The 13,565-nt window shown below is 44.9% G+C and overlaps 1 protein-coding gene across 3 annotated transcripts in view; it reads right to left on the bottom strand.

Moving 5' to 3' along the window:
* Pip5k1a (phosphatidylinositol-4-phosphate 5-kinase type 1 alpha) overlaps positions 1-13,565 on the bottom strand; it is a 47,846-nt gene that overhangs the window by 3,828 nt on the left and 30,453 nt on the right. For 2 of the 3 annotated variants that reach the window (XM_021158186.2, XM_021158185.2), the window contains exons 4-13: positions 12,313-12,443; positions 10,449-10,566; positions 10,123-10,275; positions 8,857-9,156; positions 6,165-6,370; positions 5,424-5,507; positions 3,912-3,960; positions 3,514-3,598; positions 2,420-2,563; positions 1,750-1,879 (exon numbers count right to left, since the gene is read on the bottom strand). In XM_021158186.2, the coding sequence (XP_021013845.1) occupies positions 1,750-1,879; positions 2,420-2,563; positions 3,514-3,598; positions 3,912-3,960; positions 5,424-5,507; positions 6,165-6,370; positions 8,857-9,156; positions 10,123-10,275; positions 10,449-10,566; positions 12,313-12,443 (1,400 nt within the window). Of the gene's footprint in view, positions 1-1,708; positions 1,880-2,419; positions 2,564-3,513; positions 3,599-3,911; positions 3,961-5,423; positions 5,508-6,164; positions 6,371-8,856; positions 9,157-10,122; positions 10,276-10,448; positions 10,567-12,312; positions 12,444-13,565 lie in introns of all 3 variants that reach the window. The other variant, XR_003836204.1, reaches the window with a different exon arrangement.

Below are 13,565 nucleotides of genomic sequence, written 5' to 3' on the forward strand. Positions count from 1 at the left end.
AAAAAAAAAAGAAACAAAAAGAAACAAAACAAAATACAGATGCCCTGCCTGCCCAAGGCTCACTGTAACTAGTGGAGAGCACTTGAGCCCAAGGCATCCAGCTAAGTCACCTGACTCCTGACCCACAGGAGACAAGTCAACAGTGTTTGTTATTTCTAACTGCTAAATTCTGAAGTAACATTATGTAATAATTAGTACAAATTCTTCTTTGTTACCCTAACAAACCCTCCAATGGAAACCTAGCACAGAGGCAATAGTGCTTGTCTGCCGTGCCTGAGGACAAACTGAACCTCAGCCAGGTGCAGCACCTCACCTGTAATGCTGGGGCTGAGCTTGCAGAGGCAGGCATGCCTTTCAAAGCCAACCAATATGGCTCCCGAGGCCCCTGCTGTCAGCACTCAGAGCCTTGTCACTAATGAAAACACATCACGGCTGACAGCATTCTGTCACTTCTAAGATTAGGGTCTATAAATTCTATAGTTTCTATTTAGACATCTCTCTCTCTCTCTCTCTCTCTCACACACACACACACACACACACACACAGAAGTTAGCAGCGATGTTCACAGTTACCTAGTGAAGAGGTCGGTTCATGCATCAAACAGATGGGTATCCTCAGCCATGTACCAGCAAGGAGCCAAGTAACAGCAATAAGCACATCAATGAGCTTAGAGGGACATTCTCCCATTTGAGCACATGATCCTACTCCTGAACAATAGCTTCATTACCATCTCATGAGAAATCTTAGCCAAAAGAACCTACACAAGCTAAATCTGGACTCCTAACCCAAGAAACTATGGCATAGGGATTTTTTAAAAAATATTTTCTTGGGCTGGAGAGATGGCTCAGTGGGTAAGAGCACCCGACTGCTCTTCCAAAGGTCCAGAGTTCAACACCCAGCAACCACATGGTGGCTCACAACCATCCGTAGTGAGATCTGGCGCCCTCTTCTGGAGTGTCTGAAGACAGCTACAGTGTACTTACATATAATAAATAAAATAAATCTTTAAAAAAAAAATTTTTCTTTTTGTAAAAAATTTATGTATGTGAGTATATGTAGCTGTCAGACACACCAGAAGAGGGCATCAGATCTCATTACAGATGGCTGTGAGCCACCATGTGGTTGCTGGGATTTGAACTTAGGACTGCTGGAAGAGCAGTCGGTGCTGAGCCACCTCTCCAGCTCTACCTTTGTTTTTTGAGACAAGATCTTATATAGCTCAGACTTGCCTTTAATTATGATCTTCCTGCCTCTACCTCCCTAGTGCTGAGACAAAAGGTATACCCCAGAACACCCAGTTATGTTTTTTATTTTAAGCCACTAAGTGTGGTAAAAACTTGTGATATAATAGATAACATACTAGGTAACAAAATTAAGTCATGTTATATTTGCCTCTTGAATGCATGGCTGTTAACAGGTATGACAGCACATGATCGCAATACCAGGACACAGGAGGCTGATACAGAAGGGCTGCCAAATAGTTTAGGCTATTGAGTGAAAACTGTTTCAAATCCAACCAATCAAACAAAAAATTCTCTTTCTTTTTAGAGAGGGCCTCTCTATGTAGCCCTGGCTGTTCTGGCACTCACTATGTATGTCAGGCTGGTTTCAAACTCAAGAGATCCATCTGCCCATGCCTCCCCAGCACACCACAATGTCCAGCCATCATAGACTCTTGAAATACATAAAAACAAAGATTCCTGATTACCTGAAAACAGACTATCTGGAGTAACAGGTCAAGAAACCAACCTCAAATTTAGTATTTGCAAAGGTTGTCCAACTACAGGTGAGAAACTGGGGCCAGGAACAGGTGAACCCTCACTTATCTCCTCCAAAGGTGGAGTCTGAGGCAAGACATCAGGACGCCCAAGGTGTACATCTGTAGAAAAAGGAAAAGAAAAATCAATGAATAAAGAATGAATCAATAAATCAAAGACTTCATGATCAGAAAAAAACCAGGGGAAGATGTATAGTGACTCAGGGACATGGTGACTCACTAAGTAAACCCAGGACCTGGGAGGCTGAGGAAAGAGGGCCATGAGGCTGTGGTCAGCTTGGCTATATACATGGTGAATTCTAGGAGAGCCTAGGCTACAGTGAGACCCTGTCTCAAAACAAAGAATAGCTGGGCAGTGGTGGCGCATGCCTTTAATCCCAGCATTTAGGAGGCAGAGGCAGGCTGATCTCTCTTGAGTTCCAGGCCAGCCTGGTCTACAGACTGAGTTCTAAGACAGCCAGGGCTACACAGAGAAACCCTGTCTGGAAAAAAACAAAAACCAAACCAAACTAAACCAAACAAACCAACACGGCGAGTTAGTTTTTACTGCATAGAAATGGGGTATAGAGGTCCTAGGGCGAGAACACAAGGCTCAGAAGCAGGAGAGTGTCCAGTGTGAGGGGACCCCAGCCCTGAGCTGACCTGGCTCCACTTCCGCCTTTGTAGTCACTTGTGCTTTGTGTTCCCCAGAGGCCATCAGCTGGGAAGTGCAGGAATTGCCGCTGGGGCCTGATCGCCGAGAGAAAGACGGGCCAGACCGAAACTTTTTGGTAGGAGAAGGCTTCACTTCAAAAGGGAGAGAAAGAGCCTACTTAGCACCTGCCTCAGAAACCGTCACCAAGACAGACACCAACACGTACCCAAAGTTGTTCTGGAGCAAAGGCAGAAAAAGGGTTAGTGTTGAAAGAAGGCTTACAAAGCACTACCCAGAGAAGAGGGTCGAGTCACCTCACTTTGCAAAGATGAAAGTGACACACATACACAAAGTACTCTCTGCTTGGCTCTCACTGATAGAATGTTCTTGTTCTTCATCAGCATCACCCAGTCAACCCTATGGCGATGATCTCTACCCCTTCCTAGCATGCAGCACTGAAATGTCCACTGCTGCTTCACTGTGAAGACAGCTTTCTGCACCTTGTAGCCTGTCTGCAATGTCTAGGTCTTCTTCACATCATTACGGAACAACTCCTGCCTATGGTGAGAGCACAGGAGCAGCGCCTGGAATCTGCCAGTGTCACTAATAGTAAGTCTCAAAACGGAACACTGCGGCACTTCTGGATCGAGAAAGTTGCAGGAATGACTAAAAACTCCTTCATCAGTCATCAGCGAGGCTTCAACCACTTGGACTAATCTGAAAACTCCTGACGCCTGGACGTGGGAGAAAATGATGGCTAACATCCTTGCCAGCCCTTCCTACATAAAAGTCTACTTCTAGGCATCTGATCCTGTGTCACACATAGTCTACATCCACAGCTACACCATTTTTTCCAGTCCCACCAATTCCCCAGAAATAGCCCTCACCTCGACGATACATGTAGGGAGAGCCAGGGGGGAGCAGCAACGCGGAAACGACTGGGACAGACAGTGACTGACACAAGGATGAGAAGCAGCGCTCACAGGATGTAGGCAGAGCAGGAGAGGCCTCTGGCCTTGGCAGCTCCCTGACAGAGGTGTCTTGCCCCCCATCTCTTGGGGGAAGGGAGCCACTGGGGGATCATCTGGTAGAAGCCACTTACAGGGAATCTTCTTGAACACTGTGTTGCACATGAAACGCTGGAACCGCTCAGCATAGAAGCCTGGACGATGTACTGACACTGTATCCTGTTGAAGAGGAGACATAGCTACAGAGTTAACAGAGGTCCAGCAAAGACACGGCTACAGGGTTAAATAGAGGCCCAGCAGGAAAGAGGCCATGTCTTGTTGAATAGGAGACACAACCTCAAAGAAAAAGAGGCCCAGCAGAAGGCTGTGTTGTTGAAGAGCATGTTCTCTTAGATTGAAACCCTACCAGAGGACTAAAACCCATAAATGGAGAAAAGAAAAAAAAAAAAGAAAAAGGAAGAAACTGCTGAGGGGACAAATGGCAAAAAAATGGAGAAGTGGGAAGAAGGCCTTCAGCTAACATTACACTCACCCCATCATGGACCAGTGCTTTCCAAGAGTGCTCCAACTTCTTAACAAACCTGCCAAGAAAAATGTGTATCACACACTGTTTTTTTTTATGTGAAAGACTATAATAATTATTTATTTTAGAGACCTTAAAGAGACCATGATAACAGAAAACCTTCAACAGATAAACACATCCATTGTGTGTATTGGCTTTCCAGAGAACTGGCAAGGTAGTACTTAGTCCACAGAGACCAATGCTGCTTCTAGCTAAGTCAATGATTCTGCCAGGGGGAAGGGCAGCTTCTAATTCCCTGAGAGTCAGGGAAAACTAGCAAATGTCTGAGGCCCTGGGTTCAACTGCTAGAGAAGGCCTAGTAAGCACAGGGACACACGCCTGTCACCAAGCACACCATGAGCCCCAGCTCTGCCGGAGCTACAACGGGAGACCTTGTCTGAAAAACAAAAACAAAACCCAGGACAAACCACAAACCCAGAGAGAAAAGGCAGCTGGAGGAACAGGCGGATAAAGCTGGGAAAGCATAGCCACACTTGTGTAAGAGGTCTGGTGAGATGGCTCAGTGGGTAAAGGTGCTTGCCACCAAGTCTGATGACCTGAACCAATTCCCACAGCTGTCCTCTGACCTCCACATGCTGGCTGTAGAAGAAATGCTCACAAACACATACAATAAGCAAATAAATGTAAAAAAAAGTTTTAGTTAGATAATAATCAGTAAATCAAATATTAAATATTCGGTCTGCATCAGTACTGAAAATGTGTCGGGAACAAAACGGAGCCTAGCATTTACACCTCCTCACCAGCACGTCATGGCCGCTATCTTCCACAGGCTGTTTGTTTTCACATAACACAGATCTCATTTTCCTCTGTGGAAACGAGAATGTGCCTGTAGCTATCTCCTTATGTGGAGCATGACTCAGCCCAAAGGTTTCTCCCAAAAGTCAAGGCAGAGGGAGTGCTCCACCCTGTGCTCCTGAGGACAGACCAAGCATTCCACAGAGGACATGTCATGCTGAAGAGGAATAAACCCACCTAAAATCCATGGGTCACCAGACCGTGACTCAGGGTTCTTGCATCATGAGGAACTTTATAAAGAAGTACGTGGGGAGCTGGGCGGTGGTGGTGCACGCCTTTGATCCCAGCACTTGGGAGGCAGAGGCAGGCGGATTTCTGAGTTTGAGGCCAGCCTGGTCTACAGAGTGAGTTCCAGGACAGCCAGGGACTGGAGAGGTGGCTCAGCAGTTAAGAGCACTTGCTGCTCTTGAAGAGAGAGGATCTAGGTCAGTTCCCAGCACCCACAGGTAGCTCACAACCACCTCTACTCCAGTTCTAGGGGATTCAACACCTTTCTCTACACTCTACAAGCACCAGACATTAGAGTGGTACATATATATAGGCAAAATGCAAAACATATTCCCAAAATGAAAAAAATAAATAAAAATAAATACATCAATAAAAGGAAAAGCCACGAGTGGCCAGCCATGTCCTCTCTGTCCTAATCTGTGACCCACATGCCCTCACCTGTAGGACTGAAGAATATCAATGATGCCAATATAAAGCAGGAGTCTTTCTCCTTTGTTATTCCGGGCAGGGATGCCACCCATGCTGGAGAAACAAAGGAAAAGAGTTAGAAAAATGTGTTTACTACAGGGGGAGGCTTCTAACGTCAGCCAAATCTGGACATGGTGCTAAGAACTAAACAGCTGCCTCATCCCCCAGACTATGCCCCTCTGAGCATGCATAGAACCTCCTGTACTTCTCCCACAGAGCTCCATCAAGACTAAAATCACTACACAGCAATTTTGGAGCAGTCCCCCTATAAAAACAAACATGCTGTTACTTTGGTATCTTAATTTGTTCCCATTAAGACACTTTCCTTGGCAGTCATGTTGTAAGACATCTAAAAAAATGAAACCATCTGAAACTTTTAGTAACTGTAATCAGTGGACAAACCCAAGACAGTCAGAGAGAGGCCTTTGGCAGAGAAGCCTGTAATATGCCGTAATACAACTGAATGAGATGTATAATGCGCACCTAAGCTTCTAGATCTTAACAACGCTTTCAATCTTTTCATCCTAGATAGCTCTCCCCAGTATACTACAAACTTGGACACTTTTCTTCCCTCTTCTATTCTTTTAAAGTCAATGGCTCCATGAGCATTAGTGCTGTTGGTCTCACTGTCAGATCAAAGCTACTCTCCCAGAAGCTAGGTTCCTTCAAGAAAAAGTGCTGTGAGCAGCTGCTGCTTCCAAGCCCACTCACTGGTCCTCAGTCTCCACGGTGCCGCCCCGTCGAGCCTCGCCCTGGATGGATTCCATAGCTGTGGAATAGAGCGCCTTCTGTGGGGCTGGTCTGCGCATGTCGGCTGAGTACTGTGTGTCATTGCTCGTGGGCTCCCTCTGTGCATGGTCCATGTTGTGGATGGACATCAGCAGGCTGTAGTCCATTATCTTGAAGCTCTGCAGCACCTAATGGAGAGAAAGGACAACGTCAACATTTGGGAGCTGTCAGACTTCAGGTTTTCACTGACTTCATCTCTCTTTTTACTCTGGTAGGTCTTTATTTATAGTCCTTTCCTTACCTTTCTCCCATTTGAATAATAATAATAATAATAATAATAATAATAATAATGTCTAACCAAGTTCCCCATGGTATCCTTAAACTTGTGGTTCTTTTGCCTAAGCCTCCAAGTAATTGGAATTACAGGCACAAGCCATCAGAGTAGGCAATGCGACTTATTTTTTTTTGTTTGTTTGTTTTTTGAGACAGGGTTTCTCTGTGTAGCCCTGGCTGTCCTGGAACTCACTTTGTAGACCAGGCTGGCCTTGAACTCAGAAATCCGCCTGCCTCTGCCTCCCAAGTGCTGGGATTAAAGGCATGCGCCACCAAGGTCGGTTGCGACTGATTTTTTAGAGTTCATTTTGTCACTTATGAAAAGAAGACTAAGGGGTTGGAGAGATGGCTCAGTGGTTAGGAGCACTGACTGCTCTTCCAGAGGTCCTGAGTTCAATTTCCAGCAACCATGTGGTGCCTCACAACCACCTGTAATGGGATCTGATGCCCTCTTCTGGTGTGTCTGAAGACAACTATAGTGTGCTCATATACATTAAATAAATAAATAAATCTTTAAAAAAAAAAAAAGCTAGAAAAGAACAGAACACTGTCTTTTCCAAGGTGCACAGACTATATACCCAAACTGTGGCAAACATCTGTGACAACAGGGTGGGGATGTAACATCTGTGACAACAGGGTGGGGATGTAACTCCGACAGTGGAGTGGTTGCCTGGATGGCTGGAAATCCAAGCTCCGTTCCCAGCACTACATAAACTGAGCATGGTGACTGGGAGATGAAGGAAGGAGCAAGAATCAAAGTCATTCTTAGCTACATAGGGAGAAGAGGGATAGCTTCGGTTACCTGAGTCCCAATCTCAAAAAGGGGGAGGGGGAGTAGACTGTGACAGATCTGGGTCAGAAAAGATGTGTGGGACGACTTTCTATGATCGGTTTCAATTTAGTTCAACACTTACTGAATACAAATGTAAAAATAACTGCAATACAGTACAGTAAAACAGAACAAATATTTATATAAAAGACCATAGAGAAGCCTAAAAAAGATCACTGAAATAGGTTCACAAACAACAAACTAGAAATAAAAAGTAAGACCAGGTAAATAAAGTGAGAAAGGACCATTGCAAAAGGCTAAAGAAAGTAACACACATATCAGGCTCGATAATGCTGATATGAAAAAAAGCACAGGGCAGATGTGGCCAATCAAAGAGGCTGGGAAGGGCAGGACAATGGTAATGGCAAGGTGTATCAACACCAAGGACATGAGAGCACCTGACACCCAGCCTGTTTGACACCCTAGCACAGGGTGAAGAGGGGTCCACTCACTTCAGCTCCCATGGCGCACAGGACAGTGCAGTTTAGCCAAGGGTGTCATTACAGGCATGCAGAAGAAAGGCCGAGGAACAGCTGGCCACAACTGACTGAGTGTAACTTAAAACAATCCGTGGTTCATTTAGTTAAGTGGTTGTCTAGCCTTTGAAACATAGACAGATAGACAAACAGGAGATTGACAGATAAACAAAGGGCATCATTGAGGAAACAGCACAGAGTGAACAAACAAGGGTAACATGGGGCAACACAGAGAGGTGGACAGGATGGAGGGTCCAGGTATTTCCCAAGAAACAGGGTGGGGGTGGCGCAACTTGGTGTTTAAGAGTGGTATGTATACTTTTAATCCCAGCACGGGAAAACAGAAGTCAGCAGATCTCTCAATCTCTGAGTTTGAGGCTACTCTGGTCTGCACTGTTTGGTTTAGAAAGCTGGGCATAGTGGCTTTTACTTGTAATCTCTAAACAGAGAGTCTTCTGCAGGTCAGAGGCACTGAAATGCCTGCTGGGAAGAACAGGAAATGGAACTGGTAATGCTGATGGTCTAGACCAGAAATTCTCAACTTGAGTCTTGACCCTTTTAGGGAGTCAAATAACCCTTTCACAGGGGTAACCGCTGAACAACACAGATATTTACATTATGATTCATAACAGTAGCAAATTTAACAGCTATGAAGTAGCATCAAAAATAATTTTATGGTTGAGGGTCACTAAAGAATGAGAATGTGAGGTTTACTGAGACACTGTCTCAGAAAGTAAAGTGGAGTGCCATCAAGGAAGACACCCAATACTGATCTGGACTCTACATGTCCACACACATACACTTGTACACAGGTGATAGCACCTGTGCTCAGCTGTGCTATACACAGCAAAGTGCAATTGTGCCCCCCCCCCACCCCATATACACAATCCCCCAAACAAACAAACAATTTCAGCCCAGGACACAGGGAGCTAAAGGTCTGAGTTCCAGCTCCCATAGACACAATGCCAGAGAATTATAAGGCTTTCCGATGAAAGTGATTTCTGTGTCTGAAATAGCGGAAAATATAGCAACTCACCAAACAGTCACGCTGTAGAGTCTTACACAGAGCACTGTACATGTCAGCATCCAAAAATAGGCCGTCAGGGATATCTTGTAGGAAGTCCAGGTCTTTAAAGGTGGGGAGAGTTTTCTCTCGTTCTTTCTGAGAAGCCCGCCGCTTGTAAGTTGAACCCTTCAGGTCATATTTCATATGCATTTTGACTGACCGAGGCAAGAGATTGTTCATCACCACAATTCGTATGTTCTTGCCGCCTGCTTGCACACAGTACAATCCATAAAATTTGGGCAGCAAAGTACGAGGGTTTTGGTTAAGATTCTAAGGCATAAAAGGAAAAAGTAGTAGGCAGGTTAACTGATTTTCAGTGAAACTCAAGGCAAAAGTTGCTACCCACTGTTCCCATGTTTTATAAGGGATTGGGTAAAATGTGTTGACCTATATATTTGTTCAAAATCTTTCAAGGTGTCTAAGGGAATTTACAAAGAAAACAGCATTAAGCCAGATAAAATCTTGATACCACAGAGGCAAAGGCAAGAGAGCCAGGAATTAAAAAATGGCATTGAGGGCTGGAGAGATGATAGCTCAGAGGTTAAAAGAACATACTGGTTTTCCAGAGGTTCTGAGTTCAATTCCCAGCAACCACATGGCAGTTCACAACCATCTATAATGAATCTATATAATGAGATATAATGCCTTCTTCTGACATGCAGACAAAACACTGTATACATAATAAATACATCTTTAAGAAAAGGCTTGGAGCTGGGCAGTGGTGACGCACGCCTTTAATCCCAGCACTTGGGAGGCAGAGGCAGGCATATTTCTGAGTTTGAGGCCAGCCTGGTCTACAAAGTGAGTTCCAGGACAGCCAGGGCTATACAGAGAAACCCTGTCGGGGAGAGGGGGGTGGGGGGGGAGAGGCTTTGAGCTATGCAGGAAGACCCAGTCTCAAAACATAGAGTGCCAGCTTAGCATTCACAAAGCTTAGGGTTCAATGCCAGCACCACTTAAATCCAGTGTGCTGGCACACAATTGTAAACCCAGGACTTGGGAGGCAGAAACTCAATGATCAGTAGTCCAAAGCCAGCACTGCAGACACTGTGCCAAAATCCAAAACCAGCAACAAAAATCCTGTCTTGACTTTAACCTCTAAGTAAGAGCAAACTCCCAATCACTGGAGCCAGGTGGCGGCACAGGGCTACAGAGAGAGACCTGTATTGGGGGTGGGGGGCGCACTATCACTGGCTCTGCTGAGGACTGCCCCCTCTGCCAATATTCTTCACTCACCATGTAGTATCCGGGAAGCAACTTCTGCAGAAATTCCGCTTCTTTATGCTGGACGGTCTTAATGATGAATTCATCATCACTGGACACATAGAAGAGGGAACCACTAGCTCCAGAATTGGAGAGTTCAATCAATGGCTCACTGCAAAGGGAGTACTGAAAATGAGAGAAGACATTAAGAGTCAAACATGCCAGGGCCTGCATCACTTGCAAAATGTAGGGAGATTCACATCCATTTTACAGACTAGAGCAAGATGGTAGAAGAAGGAAATTCCTTTTGTAATACTTCTCTGATCTTAGAATCAGAGGTTCTGCAATTAGAAACTTACCAAGTAATCATCAGGCCGGATGCCAAAGAGCTCTCTGAAGTAACGGAAGGCAACAGGCGCATAGGTCTTGAACCGAAAGTCATTGTAATGGTGAGCCGGTGTCAGGTTGCTGCCTTCACTAAGTGGTTAAACATAAAGAAACCTTAAAGTACCAGTCCTCAGTCCCCATGAAATTCACCCTCGACAGATGCCAAAAGGGTGGCCCACCACACCTGAGTGATGTGTGGGGATCGAAGAGCCAATGTGTGCGTTGAAGGCACAACATAAGCAAGTAAGACACAAGACTAACACTAACTCCTAGTCAATACAGTAAGTCCATCAAAAGTCGATTTTTGTATGAGATAAGGTCTCACTGTGTACCCCTGGCTGGCCTTAAATTCCCAGAAATTAGCCTGCTTCTGCCTCACAAATGCTGGAACTAAAGGTATCACCAAACTCACCTAATTTTTATTCTGTGTGTGGGTGGGGTTTTTTTTTTTTTTTTTTTTTTTTTTTTTTTTTTTTTTTTTTTTTGGTTTTTCGAGACAGCGTTTCTCTGTATAGCCCTGGCTGTCCTGGAACTCACTTTGTAGATCAGGCTGGCCTCAAACTCAGAAATCCACCTGCCTCTGCCTCCCGAGTGCTGGGATTAAAGGCGTGTGCCACCACCAGCTTGTGTGGGTGTTTTGCATGCATATCTATGCACCATATACATGCCTGGTACTACTTTTTTTTTTCTTTTCTTTCTTCTTTCTCCTCTCTCTCTTCTCTCCTCTTCTCCTTCTTTCCTCCTCCTCTTCCTCCTTCTTCCTCTCTCTCTCTCTCTGTGTCTCTCTCTCTGTGTCTCTGTCTCTGTCTCTCTCTCTCTCTTGACAGGTTTTCTGTTTAACACCTCTGGCTGTCCTAGATATGCACCTGGGATGTCCGGTGCTTTTGGAAGCCAAAAGAAAGTGTCCAATCCTTTGAACTGGACTTACAAGTGGTTGTGAGTTGTGCGGGTGCCAGGAAATGAACTCAGGTCTTTTGAAAGAGACGTAGGTGCTCTAAACCACTGAGCTATACATCCAGCACTGAAAACATTCTTCATTTTTAAAAAAGATCCATTTATTTATGTATATGAGTACACCATTGCTCTCTTCAGACACACCAGAAGAAGCATCAGATAGCATTACAGGTGGTTGTGAGCCACCATGTGGTTACTGGGAATTGAACTCAGGACCTCTAGAAGAGCAGTCAGTGTTCTTAACCACTGAGCCATCTCTCCAGCCCATTTTTTTCTTTTATTTTTGAAAACATTCTTTTAATTACATTTTTTCTTTTGTAAAAAAGATTTATTTATTTATTATATGTAAGTACACTGTAGCTGTCTCCAGACACACCACAAGAGAGCATTAGATCTCATTATGGATGGTTGTGAGCCATCATATGGTTGCTGGGTTTTGAATTCATGACCTTCAGAAGAGCAGTCAGAGCTCTTAACCACTGAGCCATCTCTCCGGCCCTAATTACATTCTTTCAATCAGTACGCAAACTCACGAGTGTGTGTATGTGTAAGCCCAGGCATAGAAGCCTTGGTACATGTGCTGAAGTAGAAGAAAACTTGCAGGCCTCAACCATCCACCATGTGGGTCCTGGGGCTCAAACGCAGGTTGTTAGGCTTTACCTTAGTTGCTGGAGCCAGCTCACTAGCATAAATGAGCTGTTTGTTTGTTTGTAATATAAGATACTCCACTGTCCAGAAGCACTCCGCAAAGCCTGCTGTGGAAACTCTCTAATCCCATTATCTAAATATACAACAAGGTTAAGGGATGATGAGAACCCTTAAAATTGTCCCGAGGCTGAGGAAAGTTGTCTAGGACATTCTCAGAGACATTGACCTCTGTACCTGGGGAAAAAGATGCTCTCCACCACGTAGAAGTCTTGCATGAGGACGTCACGCTCTGGTTTGGTGCTCAGGCTGCCCACAGTGTGAGTGATGCCTAACTGGATGGCACCTTTCAAGGCTGATGAAGTTGTCTAAGAAACAGGAAAGAAATTACAAAAATGTTCTGGTATCAAGTCTAACCAAAGTCTGGGCACGGCAGCACATGCCTATAATTCCAGAGTGCAAAAGCAGGAAGACTGCCTTACACTGAAGGCCAGACAGAGACCCTGTCTCTAGTTCAACTTCCCAACCCTTAACCCAAACAAACAAAATGTGGCACACACTTGGAATCTCACCAAGTAAGTGGTTAAACAAGAAATTTACAAATTTAGGTCATCTTGGGCTACACCTGATCTTAGAAAACTAAACCAAGTAACCCAAGTCACACAATTCATGAGGAAAACTGCAGAAGCAGCACTGGAACGCAAATGCCCTTCTAAAAGGTTGGATAGAATGTAGACTACACCAGTCCTCTACATTGCAATTAAACCTAGGAACGATGTAGAAAACAGGGATGATTCAGAGCAGCACAGAGGACCATATGTGCACTCCTGTCAGGGAAGAGCTTTGTATTAGTACCTGCTGCCGGGAGCTGGGCCCCTTCAGACGTTTAATCATCTGATAAAGAATATAACTAGCTGGGCAGAGGTGGGGCACACCTTTAATCCCAGCACTTGGGAGGCAGAGGCAGGCGGATTTCTGAGTTCGAGGCCAGCCTGGTCTACAGAGTGAGTTCCAGGACAGGGCTATACAGAGAAACCCTGTCTCAAAAAACCAAAAAAAGAAAAAGAAGAAGAAGAAGAAGGAGAAGAAGGAAGAACGAAGGAGGGGGAAAGGGAGGAGGAGGAAGAAGGGGAAGAAGGGGGGGAGGAGGAGGAAGAAAGAAAGAAGAAAGAAAAAGAGGAAGAGCAAGAGCAACAGGAAGAGGAAGAAGAGGAAGGAAAGAAGGAAGGAGGAAGAAGAGGAGGAAAAAGGAGAGAAAAATTACCCTAATTCTGAGAGGGAAACTGTAGTAGAGTTAATGACTCGGTCCCAAGGGATGACTCAAGAATTAAGAGCACTGGCTCTTCTTCCAGAGGCCCTTAGTTCAGTTCCTAGCAGCTACAACGTGCTCACTCACAGCAGACAGTGTAACTCAAGCTCAAAGGGATCCAATGTTACATAGCAAGTTCAAGGCTAGCCTGTACTACCTTATGAGACCCTGTCTTTAAAAA

Source organism: Mus caroli, chromosome 3, assembly GCF_900094665.2.
Source record: "Mus caroli chromosome 3, CAROLI_EIJ_v1.1, whole genome shotgun sequence".
NCBI lineage: Eukaryota > Metazoa > Chordata > Mammalia > Rodentia > Muridae > Mus > Mus caroli.